Consider the following 15,697-nt stretch of genomic DNA (forward strand, 5'->3'; position numbering starts at 1 on the left):
TCCCTGCAGTATTTAACGAGCGTGCACCAGCTCCTTCCCTTCGCCTGGCGCCCGGAGCCGCTTTGCACCGCGCGGCTCGCACGTTCATTAATCGCCAGCTAACCCTAATTGCCGCTCGACAGCTCGCCCACACATTAGAGACGGAGCCTACTTTTATCCGCACCCCTCCGCGCTCACACGTCGGGTAATTAGCGCCGGGACCCACGCACAGTGCAAACAAATATTTTCTGTCAACCAGCCGATTGCAGGCAGGAGAAAAAAGGCCCGGGGCTGCCTCGCAGAGTCGCCGTTTACACGGCTCCATTTACTGCCTTCCCCTGGCCTCAACTCCCTGCGGTTTTGGTCCATTGTAACCCTCCCTCCTCTAGGCAAAGGGGGTCGTTCCCTTTCTCCGCCGTTTCCCCTGAAGGCATCTCAGGCCGAATCAAAGGTCCTCTCGCTTCGCTGCATGTCTGCTACCAGGCCAGCAGTGATCGGCGCTGTACAGAAATACGCAGAGCCCACCTGTTCCATTCCCATCTCCCCCCTCCCTTCTCAGCCGCCTGCCTCCCGCACCAACCCAGCCCCAGGCAGAGCCAAGGCGTGGCCAGGCCGAGGGAGAGAAGCGAAGTGAAGTTCAGAGCCGGCGAAGCGCGGTGGGGGTTGCTGGTGACCCTCTGCTGGGATCTGAGCGGCACAAAGAATAGCCGAACTGCCCTTCCCTCCCCGCCGACACACCCGGACAGGCGCCTTTCCCCAGGCACCGTCTGCTCCACGGGAAGGCAGGTGCGCTGCGCCGGGCACAGCTCCCCGTCCTCCGCCGGGGGGCTCGGCGAGTCTGGGCCGCGCCCCCAGGGAGCAGAGCCCCGCAGGGAGGGGCAGCCCAATGCCAGGCTAAGAAGGAGCGGGGGGCCGGGGTGACCCCAGAGGAACCTCTTTTGTCTTTGTCAAAGGATGCTGCCCGCAAACCCGCTCCTCGCCGCATGCCAGGGTGTGCAGAGCCCGGGGCACCCAGCACAGCCAGGAACCCCCTCCCCCCCGCCAGCCCTGGGCAGCCAGCACAGCCAGGAACCCCCCCCCCACGCCAGCCCTGGGCACCCAGCACAGCCAGGAACAGCCAGGAACCCCCCCCCCCCGCCAGCCCTGGGCACCCAGCACAGCCAGGAACCCCCCCCCCGCCAGGCCTGGGCACCCAGCACAGCCAGGAACCCCCCCCCCGTCAGCTCTGGGCACCCAGCACAGCCAGGAACCCCCCCCCCCCCGTCAGCTCTGGGCACCCAGCACAGCCAGGAACCGCCCCCCCGGTGCCAGCCCTGGGCACCCAGCACAGCCAGGAACCCCCCCCCCCCCGACAGCCCTGGGCACCCAGCACAGCCAGGAACCCCCCCCCGGTGCCAGCCCTCCATCTGCTCAGAGCACCCCCAGCCCGGTTCACACACACACACACACGCAGCTCCCCAGACTCGCCAGCGGCCGTGGGGCGCCCGGCCTGGCCGCACATGTCTGGTCAGCCGCGGGGAAGGGCCTCAGGCCCCGGCAGGCTGAGTCAGGAGCCAGGCACCCCCCAGGGGCAGTTGTGCCCCCCCAGGACTGGGAGCTGAGCCTGATCCTGCCCCCCGACGCCCGCCCTTCGGCTCCCGGCTCCCGGCTCCCCGCTCCAGCCCAGGCCGGGCGCTCAGCCCTTCGCACCGAAGCGGCGCGTTTACACGCAGCTGGGGGCTGTCTGGAGCGATTCCGGGGCGCACATTCCGTGTGACGGCCTCTGACCGAGTTGCCCGGGGTCGCCCCGCAGCCGGATTATCAGGCCGGCGCGGGCCTTTTGGGGTCTGCTCCGCTCCCGGCTGCCGCAGAGGGACATCCCCCGCCGTGCGCTGCGCACCCTAGACGCAGGGGCGCTGCAAGCGGGGTGCGGACCTCTTCACTGCGCGGCTCGCTGCGAATTGCGGCTCCCTCCTGCCGTGTAAACGCCCGCGCTGCCTGCAGGGGGTTCGCAGCGAGCGCGGCCTGGAGCCCGAAGGCTTTTGACACAGGAAAAGGGGGCGCGGGGGTGGTTTTTATCCCGCGCGCCCAGCGCCAGCGATTTGGATGCGGCTTTGCGCCGCACGTGTAAACAGGCGTGCTTCCCCTTCCACTCCGATTTTAAAATGCAAACCGGTATTTTCAATGGATGTCTTATTTTTAGATTCCCCCCCCCCCCCCGCCCCAGCAGCTCGGTTACCAGCACTGCCAGGATTGCAGACACCAGGCGGCGGAGGAAGCTCTGGGGGGGGAGGGGGGGGGGAAGGAGCAGCTTTTTATTCTTAAAACCCCCACGTCCTGCGAGTGCGGGGAACGTGCCCGGCCGGTGAAGATGCTGCAGACACGCGGCGGCTCGGGAGCAAAGCGCGCAGCCGGGGGCAGCGCTGGGGGCGCGGGGTGGGGTTCACACGGCCACAGGCCGCCGCTGCTTCACTTCTGGGGGCGCGATCGCTGCGCCCCGCTAGCTGCCCGGACGGAGGGGACGGACGCGCAACGGGGCGCAGGAGCCGGCCCAGCAAACCCGGCTTTTCGTTTCCAGCCCCCCGCCCTGGGAAGCCCGTTGCTGCGTTTCTGTTTCCCCCCTTCTAGGCCCCGCAAACGAAATCTCCGGCCCCGCTGCCCTAACCCGGCCGCCTTCGGCCCCAGCGTGTGGACGCGTCGCCCAAGGCGGGCGGGGGCGCCAGAAAGCCGCAGTGGGGGAGACCCGGAGCAGGGGGCAATCGGGAACCCGGCCCCAGCTTTCCACGCGGCCGGTTCGTCCCCGCCCCACCAGCCGCCGGCTGAATTCCCGGGGCCGGTGTTTAGGAGTCACGGGGGGTAATTTCGGATCCTCCCACCCAGTGCCCGCGGCGGCTCCTTGCACCGGCAGCGCCGAGCTCCGGGAGCGCACGGGGGGCAGGGCGGGTGGCTTTGAGCTGCGGCTGCTGGCAGGCAGCGGGGGCGACTGAGCCGGGCCGCTAAGGAGCCGCCGAGCCGCGCAGCTAGCCTGTGGCTGGCGTGTGCCTCGGACCCAGCCTGCCACCGCTGCTGGGGCGGAGCACTACGCGCGGCTCGTCTCTGCCAACCAAAGGCCGGCGGCGCAGGGTCACCGGCCTGCCCGGAACCAAGCCGGGGCGCGCCGGGCTCGCCCAGCATCGCTCCCGTCTCCCCGGCACGGACAGATCCATAGCTCCGGTGCTGTGGGCTGCGCAGCTTGCGCCCCGGATTACAGTTGCTCGTGTAAACGGGCGCGGGCGCGCCGCGGGCCGGTGTCAGGCTCGCTTCGCTTTGCTGTCGCGCCCCAGGCGAGCTCGGCCCTGCAGAGCCGCTGCCCCACCACCGCCAGCACGGGCTGGGCTGGGCGCCCCGCCGGGGCAGGGGGGTCAGGCGGGTGGGGGACCCGGGCAGCGCTCCAGGCCGAGAACCCGGCAGCAGTTGGGGGGTGGAAGAAGCGCATTAGCCGGCGCTAAGGCCAGGGCGGAGCTGCAGTTAGCGGGGTCACCGGTTTGCAGCACTCGGGCTCGGACGTCGCAGGCCCAGGGCCCAGAGCTGGGTGCAGTGAGCGTCAGCCGGGGCCGCAGCCGGGCCACACCGACCTTGGTGGGAGCTTAGCCCAGCCCAGCTCCGGGCCTGGGCGCTGCGGGCTAGGCTGGGCTGGCTAGAAACGTGGCACACGACTAGCCGCGGCCCGGGTCCTCCATGGGCCTCGACACCACGGGGCTGGGGACCGGGGAGACCGAAGTGGCGCCCTGAGCCAGGGAACAACGCGCCTCGCTCGCTCGCTCGCACGGCCCGTGTAAACGCTAGCTGCAGCCTCTCCGCTTGGCAGGCCAACGGGGGCGGGCTGGGCTGGACTGGGGGGGCGATGTAGGCAGGCCCTGGGCTCCGGCCCGGGCGCAGCAATGGTTTGCTCGTTTGAAGACTAGCTTCGTTGTTGAGAAATTGAGTTTTTAATCCAAAGTGAACGTTCGCCCCCAAACAAATGCGCAGTGATGGTTTGCTTTTAAACCGCAGTGACACCCTTTTAACAACGCTGGGAAACGCTCCTTTGGGACTGTGCCCCCCTTTTCTCTTACTCCGGCGCCCCTCGTTTGCCACGGGAGGGGGCGAGGCGAGGCGTGCGGGGCGTTAAAACGGTAGAGCCACATGAGCCCCAAATACACCCTTGGAGCAATTGTCCCATTGGGAAAAACCGGCCCAGCAAGGGAAGGGTGTGTGTGTGTGTGTGTGTGTGTGTGTGTGTGTGTGTGTGAGCGAGCTATCGACTGTCTTCCAGTGTTATACGTGTGCCCCTTTTTCGGGGCGGGGGGGGGGGGGGAATGGTGGGACCCCCTCCACAAGTGGTAACTGCCTGTGTGTAAAGGCAATGCCAATGTGTGTGTTTGAATTTTAGTGTCATTGACAAGAGTGGCCTGACGTCGCCACCGCGCCGTGCCTTTGAACCCTTCTCCAGCCAGCCTTCCTCACACGCTGGAGCCATACATGTTTGCCCCCCCCCCCGGCCTGTGTGGCAGCAGAGGTCTTAATCCCCGCCCCCCTCTCCCTCCACCACCACCATGGGGGCTCTACCTACCACGTACAATTTTTCCTCAGATAATAATTTAAGGGCACCCTCCTTGTTCATACCTGTGAATCCCCCCCCCATGGGCTGCACAGACTCTGTCACTGGTGATGGTGCCTGACCAGGAATGAGCCCAGACTGAATCTCTGCGCCAGGCTGAATTGACAAATTGTTGACGTGACACATAAACATGTGGACCATGGAGAGACCAGAACCGAGCGCATGGCATGTACCGAGCCACTTTTCATCACAGTACCCAGTGTCGTCTGCCATATGCTAGTATTGTGAGGCTGGTGCTCTTTGATGGTTTTCATAAAGTCCCAGCGCCTGGAGTCATGTGAATATGAGAGAAGCACAACTTTAATTAACAAGACAAACATATCCCCCTCTCCCCCTGCAAATAACAGCTGCACAACCAAAAAAACCCCCACCTCCCTCCCCTTAAGCGTCAAGCCCTCATTGCTGTGGGGAAAAAGTGACCCCCCCAACAGGTAAATGAAACACCGCGCCATGTATTGGTGCTGATAAGCACCAATGGGTTTTTTTAAGCCAATCGTGTGATTTTTGGGGGGGGGGATTGCTGCACGCTATTGTCATGCGTGTGAGCCTGAAAAAACACATTTGAAAAAAAGCAGGCAAAGCAGCACCTCCATGGCTGACAGCAGCAACGTCTGTGCCGCTCCCTGCACTGGCTTGGGGGGTAGGAGGGGGCTTTCTCAAGGCACGCAGCAGCAGCCTGGCTCTGTGAAGGGCGTCCCAGGAAGGCAAAGCCTTCCAACAAGCGCAGGGGGTAGGCGCTGCTTGGCTTGGTTTCCTGCAGGCAGGACCCTGCAGAGTTTTTTTGGGCGCCCGGGGCAAAAAGCTGAATCTCACCCCCTCTGGTCCAAAAAAAATGACCACTGAGGGACGGTCCCCTGAAGACAGTGGCTGGGCCAAATTTGCGTGCATGTGCCCAGGCCATGCAAACACACTCACATTTGGAATCCCCCCCATTCATAACAGAGCGGTGCCAGGCCAAACACCCCCCCCCCCAAATGTGCCAGGCTGCAACAGCGTTGAGTTTGGGGGGTCATCTCAAATGGGGACAGGGCAGGTGCAAACCGTGCCTTTTGCCGCTCTCCCCCGGTGGTCCTGCCTAAAGGAGGGGCTGCTGTGGGGCCCCCTGACTCAGCCAGAGCTGTGGGGAACGCCTTAGGCTGAATCCACCGCAGTGAGTCCTTTGCTGCTGGCTGCAGCGGGGAAGCAGGACGTCCTGGGGTGTGGGGACGGTGCAGCACTTTGCCAGAGCCGGCTGGCTGGGGGGGGAGGGGGGTGCAGCACAAGGTGCCCAGCAGGGGCACTCATGGGGGCTGGAGAGAAAGCAGCCAGCTGGCGCTGCACGGCGGGGGAGGTGTGAGGCGGGGCGCCCGACGGGCCCTGGTGATTCTGCTGAAATCATGGCCCTGCCGCAGCACTGCAGCGTCACGCGTGTAAGCCCTACTCAGCTGAGCCTCCCAAGGCTCGGGAAGGAAGGCAGCCGCCCTCTCATAAGGGCTGCCAGCTCAGGCCCTGGCGTGCTGGAGCCGGGTTCTGTTGCCCTTACGCAGAGAGCGTGGTACTTACACCCGCACTTTTTGGCGGTCGGCCAACACCTTTGCAAGTTTTAATATTTGATGTCAGGCCATTCTGTGGCCCAGCTCCTCCAAGGTATTTTGATGTCAGGTGCAGAAATCGCGCTGAGGCTCGGGGCCTTAGTGGACCTCAGACCGAATTGCCGAGTGCGCATGTACAGCTGAGTGGACCCTGGATGCCCTCAAGTGGCAACTTCCTCGGTGAATAACAAAGTCGTGCATGAATTGAGGAGTGAGCCCACAGCCTCTGGTACTGGGCTCGCCTGTTCGTTGGCTCGCATGTACTTAGCTTGTAAGTTCTCTGGGACAGGGTGGTCGGTATGTGTTTGTACAGCACCTAGCGTAACGGGGCTTCTGGGCGCTAGTGCAATATAAATTATAAAGTTCTCTGGCCTGTGTTATCCAGGATGTCAGCCCTGATGATCACATTGGGCCCTTCTAAGCTTACTAGCTACGGTGGGGAAGCAGTCCTTGTGGTTAAGGCACTAGCCTAAGCGTGAGGATGGCCGGATTCAGCTCTGGTTTTGCCCTCACGTACTCTTGCCCCACTCTCCATTTGTAGAAGGGGGCTAATGAATACTTTATTTCGAGTGTAAGTTCTGTGGGGCACGGACGTCTCGTGTTTGTACAGCACCTAGCACAATGGGGCCCAGTATTGGAGCGGGTCGCTCGGTGTTACTGGGCTATGGCAGCTATTAATATATAAATGATAATAATCAGCATGCCAGGCCCAAGAACATGGCCTGTTTGTTTAGGCTGCCATCTGAGTCGTCCCAGCGTATAAGAGGTGACGCTGTGGTAATGCAAAAATGCCCATTGTGTTGGCATTGCTTTTCCTTGTCCAAATGACCGCTGATAACAGTTGGCCACATATATTTAGCCGCACCACTGAAGACAAGGGCGTCAGTGTGCAGAGGCCGGTGTTGGCTGACACACTTTGTTATGGAGCGTGCTTCCAATTTAAATAGCGTCCTTTGTTTCCCCACTTAAACAAGCCAGGTTAGGCAAGACTGGAGCACGCCCGTGGGCCCTGACAACGCTGGGCACATGGTGAGCATGCTGACAGAGGACATTCAGGGAGCCCAGTCCACGGTAATGCCTTGTAATTCCTTAGAAGCGAAGGAATAATTTGAATGAGTCGTATGCCTTCCTCCGGTCTAAGTTTGCAGTGACCATTCAGGAACCAGAGGGGGGCGACACTGGGGGGAGGGGAGATCGGGTCACTTCACAGGGAAGTAAAATAAAACCAGCTAAAATATTAGGCTGTTTAAGGCGTGCGCTGGATACTGGCATTTTTACAATGCCGTTGTACCAACCAGCGGTGGAGTCTCGTCTGGGACCCTGCGTCTCCTGTTTGGTGCCTCTTGGGAGCTGGCAAACGCAGTTATTAGGCTCACTGTTACGGGATTCTACCCTGTCCTTGGCGCTTACACTGTACCTCTATCTTCAACCAAATCACTGAGCTGTATTCAAGCTCAGACAGCCGCGGGCCAGCTGCTCGCCTGTCTCTCATACAATTGGCGACACGTTTTGGGCTAGAGAAGTTACAGCCTCATCATTGTCCCACTTCTGAGCCATTCAGCCCGTCTGCTCGCCCCACCTCATGACACTTCCGGCCACCTCAGAGCCCTGCCTGGGTAACTTTGCTGGACTGCGTTGGGAGCTACGCTAAATTCACTGCATGGGCCTGGCTCACCACAGCCGCCATGGCCTGCACGTCCCTCGGCAAGTCTGCACTTCCAAAACTCCCTCTTGCCAGTCTCCGACCACCTGGTTTGTTTTCGGCTTGAACATTTGAGTCATAATATGTTTGTTTAGCTCAACAACTGTATTCATTGCATAGGAAATGAGCCAATATGTCTGTGGTGGGCAGAGTGAAATGTGCCGTGTTTACAGTTGCTTTATGCCTTCGCGCTATCAAATTTTACAGTCTAATCAAAATCTTATTTTCATACTTCTGGCCTTGTCATTGACTTAATCTTCTTAAGTGTTCCCATTATTCCGGCTATTTCGTTGTTGCATGTATTAATTTTAATCTTTTGATCTCCATATTAGCTACTGCCTGCGACTAATTTGTTGCATAGTGTTTTTCTTTGTTTTGACCTGCAAGGCATTTTTATCATGGCACAGAATGCTGCTGGCAGATTGCATATAATCTCTGCGCTCTCCTCCCTACCCCCCCCTCCGTGTTTTGCATAGTTCAACAAGCGCAGATTTACAATTTTAGATGAAATCCACATTGCCTACGAAGGAGGGGTGGGGGTAGGGGGAATCATGGCAGGTTTAGATAAACTAGATAAGCTTGAATGAAAGATGCACACTGAAGTACAGCGGGTTGAGGTGATACATGCACTCATGTACTTATTTATTTAACCATATCCAGAGCGATTCGTGAAAAACTCAGCCTAACTATACTTTTTTATATGCAGACTTAGACATCAGCTGGTTTCTGAGGCATCAGTGTCTCCAGTTCTGAAACCCAAAGAAGGGTGGTTGTTTTGTGAAAGGTTCAAATAAATGTTTCTAAGCTGGGGCAGCTTGGCGCTTCTCGGTCCAACCAATTGACCAACAGGCGCTGAGTACCGGCTATAGCAGAAAGTCTCAGAGCTTTGCAGACTTGAGATGTGTCAACAACAGGAGGCAGAAAAGCATTTGCAGTGACTGAAGTAAAAACTCGTGTTGTAGAGGCTGCGTTTTAAGTGGAGGTCAGTTTTTGCTTGGGCTTTACATGAACATTTTTTTGCTTTGGTTGCTGAGTCTTTAAACCTACGTTGGTTGATTCATTTCGTTTAAGATAAACCAAAAACCCAGAGGATCACATTAGTCCAGGGAAAGTCTTAGGCTGTTTTGATTTTTAAAAAGCAAGACCAAAACTGGCAAAGTAGTCAGTGCTTCGTACATGCCTTTTTTAATCCTTAAGAACTCACGTTTTCTTTTCCTGGGAAATCTCTGCCGTTTTGGTCACTAGCGAGACAGAACGGCAACGTCTAAGACCCCTTTGGCTCAAGACAAATGCATGGTAACAGTGAGGAAGGAAAGGAAACTGTTGGCTCCTGAAACGTAAAACAAATTGGCTGAATAGCTGCTGAGACTTGTCAGACAAATGGCTGATTCCATTTCCAACATCCATCCCACGTGCACTGACTCCGCCAAGCAAGGATATTTTAGCTGGACTTCTTGCCATAAATATGAGCCAGGCTCTGGCCTCGTCTATACTTAAAAAAAGTTGCGCTGGCAGAGCTTTGTTGGTCAGGGCTATGATTCTCTGCCCCCCTGCCTCAGTCAGCTGTGCGGGCAGAAGTGCTAGACATGGTTATACTGGCAAAAAATAAGTCCCTTTGCTGAAAGAGCTTCCTCTGTTTGGGGAGCTGGTTTAAGCTATACTGCCCAAAGCATTCCTGGTAGCAGCAGCTTTTCCAGGGGGGCGTTGCCGGTATATCAAACCCTTTCAAGTGTACACCGCAGCTAAGATTGCATCTAATAGGAGCCCACCTGCGTCTGTGTGCGTTTGAGCCCTGGTTAAGGTGTAATTTATGCCCAGGAGGGCTGTAAACCGAGTGATGTGCAAATCAACATTTTTGCCACGGTGCGTCTGAGGGAGCAGCCTCAGTTCAGCACTTCCAGTAGCTTTGCTCCTGTTTGTCTGCAGTGAGCTCAAGGAGCTTATTAGCACCAAGACACCCCATTAATGGCCCTACCCCAAGAACCAGGCTGTCCACACAGACCACTGTGGCCGGGTTGGGGGTGGCGCGGGGTAGACCTGGCCACAGCAGTCAGCCAGCTTCGCGCACTGGCAGCAGCAAGCTCAATTCAACAGCAGATTTTCTTTTTTTTTTTTTTTTATGTGCAAACCCCCCACCCCAGAGTAAATCCCTGGCAGGAAAGGGGTTAGCTGGATTGTGGGTGGCAAGGCTGTGTTGAAATGTTCTTTAGTGGTGGACCAATCCCGGCTTTCCTAGCTGTTATCAGCAATCTCAATGCGCCCTGCCCTATCTGCTGGAGGAAAAAGCCCCCCCGCACTGCAGACCAGCATCTGTTATATGGGAGATATGCATCTTCCCCAGGTGACAAAGGTGGACATTCACAAAGGTGCCCGAGTCCCACTGATTTCAATGGGAGTTGGGGACCTAAATACTTTTGTGACTCCCACCCTAAGAGTTTCCAGCGTCACTGTGGCAGTTATTCCTGCTTTTCCCTGCACACAGCCCCTTTGGATCCAGGGTTGGGTGGCTGGTTGACGGTTTGTTCCTGGAAGTGGTTGCAAATTGTCCCTGTTGTTACGTGGTAATTGGCATTGCCTGACACCTACCAAGGGCTTCTGGCTGTATTTGAACTTCCGACAGAGTGCCAAAAATCTGTCAGGAATTAAAAGTGCACGTTGAATGATCAACCTCTTAACTGAAGTTAAAACATGATGCCAGGAGGGAAAGCTCGTTAGACTCCAAGTTTTACTGGCAAATTTAGTAGTGTTTCTCAGTCAATCCCTCAGTGTTGTTCTAGGCGGGTCGGTATCAGGATATCAGAGAGACAAGGGGGCAAGGTAATGTCTTTGATTGGACCAGCATTGTTGGCGAGAGAGACAAACTTCCAAGCTTTATTGAGCTTACCTTCAGGTCAAGAGCTCGGTGAAGCTCCAAAACTCGTCTCTCTTGCCAACAGAAGTTAGTCCAGGAATAACTGCCCAGGTGATGCTGGTAATTCCTAGGTGAGACTAGTCACCGAAGTATTTAGATCCCCAACTCCCACTGAAATCAGTGGGACTCGGGCACCTAAAGACCTTGGTGAATTTCCCACCCTCGTTACTGTGGACTTGATCTGGAACCGTGGCCTTATCTATGCCTTCCCTACCTTGGGCTTTGTGAGTGACGTAGAAAACAACCTACTTAAATCAATAAACTGTAGAAACATCCACAGGGAGAAAAACAACCACCCTCCTTTATTCTGGAAGGGGAGTGGGAAGGGACTCTTATATCTTAGCTTATAATTTTTCTCTCGGGCAGACATAAAACGACTCCATAGTTTATTCTCAGGACATCTGAATAGTCATTTATTGAAAAGCCACAGTTCCCACACTTTTACAACTGTTGGCTTGTATAAGGCAAAAGCAAAATGGATCCACTATTTTACAAAGCTTCTGGAGGGGGAACTCGAGGACATGCAGTTACTGACCAAAATGCAATGTACATGACATATATAAAAACACTGGGTCACAAATTGAAATTATGATAACAATCTACTGGAAGAAATGTTCCTATAGTTTTATAAACACTTTTTTTATAAGTCTAAGATTGTAAGTAAAGTTGCCTTTTTACATACACAGATATTTGAAACAAACAAGACGTAACATTTAGAGGGGCAAATGTTGACATAAAACAACTGCTTTGGACTATACTATGGCAATGGATGTATCCATAATGACAGGATTGATCTTCTGTGGCCATTAGAATGACTAATCCATTGGTACGTACCTTCTACAGAGTTAACTGTGTTTTTAAGGAGAAGCGCATGGTTTATTAACAGGGATGCAGAAGGATTCAAACAGCTGGGTTTTTTAAAAAATGAACAGAGAACAAAAAACTCATTTGTAATCACCTCACTTTTCTTTTAAAAACAAAGCTGTTTTTATTAATTTTAAGCAGTTGGCATCCACAGAAGAGAAACGAAGAAATGAAAGTACTTGATTCACTCATCTTCACAACAATTTACCATCAATGTATATACAGTACATTAATGAAGCCTTGTTTAATTGTAACAGGGACACACCTAGCATGTATTCTATATAGTGTTCCATTAACAGTATTAATCAATGGTGCTCCATATTGCTTATGAACATATAGACGTGAAATTAGGAAACCAATGAATCAAACAGAGGTGCTAGTCTTATTACCACACAGCTAAAATGGCAATTGTATTGGTAAACTTCTCATGGGCATTTAGAGCGGACAGAAAAATTCCTAATGTGGCTAACTGGACAACGGACTAGGTACATGCACTGGCTGGCGGCCACCACCACGTGGGCCACTAGACCAGAATTAGCTAATCATCCTCTTCATCTTCTTCATCACTGTCCTTCATGGTTATTCCCTGAAGACCTCCACCTTCACTAACTGAAGCTGTGGCTTCTTCTACCGTCAGCCGGTTCCGCACGGTGTCGTAGGTTTTGCTATTCAAGGTGGAGTCCAGCACGCCTTGCAGTCGGAAGTCTCTGTATGTTTTCTAGGATGGAGGTACCGGGTTGGGAGGGAGAGACAAGGAGCAGAAAGTCACGTTTAAAGCCCCCAGACAGATTTCAAATGCTTCATTTCAAGAGTCATCAAACAGGGGGCCCGGTCCTGCCTCACTGGGCCGTTAACGTGAAGGGACGTGCTCCACTGATGTCCAAGGGCCGAATTCTCCTGGACATGAAGGGCATTTTACGTGGCTCTGGCAATGCAGAGAAGTCGTTCAGTGGCTGTAACTGTAACCCGTGCCCCCTTTAAAGTGGCCTTCGTGTAAATGAGACTCTGGCCCAAAGAGATGCTTTTGGCCCCTTCAATGAGAGTTTTGCCTGAGTAAGGGCTTCAGGATCGGGCCCACTGTGTTAATGACGCACAAGCTGCAAAGTAAATTGGGATGCATCCGGCTCCCCTTAGCAATGTGTTGTTGTGATACATAGTTATTTTCCCTCGTGACATAACAACGCCATAGCACGTAAGTAGAGACATGGTTACCTGTCGCCACAACTCTCTACTCCAGTGAAATGAAAATATTTTAAATACTCGTATCTACAAAATTCAAATCTTCTTGACAAGTACAGTCCTGCACACACGAGAGAGACACTGAACACGTATATGTCAAATACACACCGTGCGTAAGTGTATATGTTTATATCTTCACCTACTTCCACAGGCTGCAGCTGTTGCTAAGTTATAAAAGTTTCCTGGGGAGTTTGGAGTTAAAATTAACCTCTCTGTATCTGAATTTAGGTTTAGAACCTTCTTGACTGAGCCTGTATCTCTCTGCGAGATAAGACTCCAGCAGTAATACCATTCATTCAATTACACACTATAAAACAGTAGCTGCATTAAGGAGTTACTTGTGTATCAGAATGTTCTCAAATTAGTTCTAGCAGCTACCCAAAGCAATATTTGCTTTAAAAAAATAAACCTAGAAAAGAAAATTCCTCAAGTAATAACACAGAGATTATTTGCTCATTCCTATTGATTCAATTTATGAAAAGTACATTTCCGTTGTAATTTAGTTATGCTTTGGTTTGTTCTTGGCGTACAGGAAAATATAAACATTTTAAAACACTAGGCCAAAAAGCATCAAATAGAACCTAAAAAATGATCAAAAACCGTATTTACCCCCTTCTGTGATCTTATTTCATGTAAACCACTGTGATTTCACACTGAAATATTTATCATTAGTCCAAGACACACACGCGTGCACAGGAAAAAATGCTACTTTCAGGGTATGTTATCTCACCTTTGTGATCCCTTAGAGCTGATTGTATATACCCATTGTAAAAGAAACAACTTCAATTAACTATGAGAACAACCATGATTTGCATTCTGACAAAAAGCACAAGACATATGTAAATATTGCTGGGAGTAAATATTTCCCTTCAACCAAGTGTTATAAATTTTTATTTAATTAAACCTTAAGTTAAAATGAACTAATTGGTGCGATCAAGACGTAGGTACATAAAAAAGTCAATTTTTTTTAATGTTTATTGTACAGTTAGGGTTAAATGTCAATGTCTTTTTTTCCCCTTTCAGTGTAAATAACTACTTTATTATTGTCTGGGGTATTTTTCTAATCTATATATGTCTCAAATTCCTTTTGATTAATTTTTGAACTTACAGTAGCTTCATATGCATCCCATATAAACTGTTTTAATTAATGATTTAATTGCTTGGTTGCAGAATACATTTCCTCTGAGAAAACATACTACACACAGTGCTTTCAATGCTATGATATTTGCAAAATCACATAAAAATTATTACCTTTACCATCCTAATAAGAGTTTTCAGTTGATAAATGTGAAGCTGCAGGTCCATGCGGTCTGTCAACCAGGTGCAAATGACATTCATTGAGCTGGTGTACCATTGCTGCAAGAGAGACAAGAGTTCTCCAGCAAACACAGCCCTTGAGTAAACACAATCTGAAAACAGGCATATAAAATCAGGACTGACCTTTTCTATTTGCCAGCCTGTTAAATTGCTATGACGGGATTACTAGGGATTTTTTTTTAAGGCAGAATTTCAATGAACGAGAATATGTTTTATAATCAAATTCTCCCCCCCCCACCAAAAAGGGATTATTAAATAAAACATGCACCCTAGGACTATAGACTTTTAGCACAGCTCGTCCATCCTCAGACTTCTCAACCAGAAACACCTCTGGATGGGAACAGAGAACAGCAGCATTGCCAGCTTATCCACAGTAAGGTTGGGAGGTAGCACATTTGCCATTGACTTGATCTGCCAGCAAAGATGTCAGTTTTATCCCAATGCTTCTCTTACAGTTTTCCCATCGAGAGTATGACCCTGCCACTAAAGATATCAAACCCAGAGATTTCTGCCACTTACCTTCTTGGAAATTTCAAACCCAATCAGCCGTCGGAGGACTCTGATTCCGTAAGAGGAGCAGAGTGTACATACTAGGGGATTCTAATACTCTGTACTAATATTATCACGTTGTACCTGCAGGGCGCAGATCTACTGACAGAAGAGCATGCACGACCTTGGATTGGCTGCACACTCTGCTCCAGTCTCAACCCCAAAATTATTAAAGATATAAAAGCAGAGAGCGAACGAGTGGATTTCAAGGGCTTGAAATTACAGTTCCCCTCAAGGGTTGAAATTTTGCTTCTCATCTGTGAAAAAATGCTTGTAGCTGTGTCACGGCAGACTGCCACCCCTGCAGAGCAGGAAGGCTCTGGTGGGCTACAGGGCTAGAGCGCTGCTCAGATATTCATACATCTCACACAGAGACGTCTGAGCAACATTTCCAAACGGCAAGACAAAAAGGGGGAAAAAATCAAATCTTAAAATGTCACCAGTTTCATTCCACTTTCTCTTATCAACAGAACAAGTGGAATTGAATTAAAATTGATATATAAAAAAGATATATGCATAGACTTCTCTCTCTGTCCTTCTCTCACCTCCCCCCATTCTATTTCTTTTCACATGTGCCAATACATGCGCCAGAGATCAGTGGACATTTAAACAAGTGCTAGTTACAAGTGCTTTCTATGCTCTCCTCACCCCACTCCGACTCGCCTTAAGAAAGTCCCTGTGTCTGTCTTTTGTCCATGTTACTTCAAACTTGGCCTGGCATTTGTATTTCTCTTGTAAAGCAAAACAAGGCGGTTTAGTTCTTAGATTATGTTCCCCATCAATGAAAGTGTCTTTTTTTTTTTTAGCCCTCTTTGAAGATCATCATTTGAGGTTTGCTCCAGCCAATTGGACCTTTAAGGTCATTGGACACTCCCAGGAACAAAACTGTCCCCCCAAAAGGTTAATTGCACAGGAAAAAAATGAAAACTGACCAGGGACAAGTGCAT

General features: G+C 52.3%; 1 protein-coding gene across 7 annotated transcripts in view; it reads right to left on the bottom strand.

Moving 5' to 3' along the window:
- Window positions 1-11,150: 11,150 nt before the first annotated feature.
- The window catches only part of CADPS (calcium dependent secretion activator), a 332,826-nt gene continuing 328,279 nt past the window's right edge, over window positions 11,151-15,697 (bottom strand). For all 7 annotated transcript variants that reach the window (XM_067541603.1, XM_067541583.1, XM_067541594.1 and 4 more), the window contains 2 exons: window positions 14,136-14,240; window positions 11,151-12,363 (listed from right to left, as the gene is read on the bottom strand). In XM_067541603.1, the coding sequence (XP_067397704.1) occupies window positions 12,184-12,363; window positions 14,136-14,240 (285 nt within the window). In that variant the 3' untranslated portion in view covers window positions 11,151-12,183. The remainder of the gene's footprint in view (window positions 12,364-14,135; window positions 14,241-15,697) is intronic.

Source organism: Emydura macquarii, unplaced genomic scaffold, assembly GCF_026122565.2.
Source record: "Emydura macquarii macquarii isolate MOO-44397 ecotype Brisbane River unplaced genomic scaffold, CSIRO-AGI_Emac_v2 contig_71, whole genome shotgun sequence".
NCBI classification, from domain to species: Eukaryota; Metazoa; Chordata; order Testudines; family Chelidae; genus Emydura; species Emydura macquarii.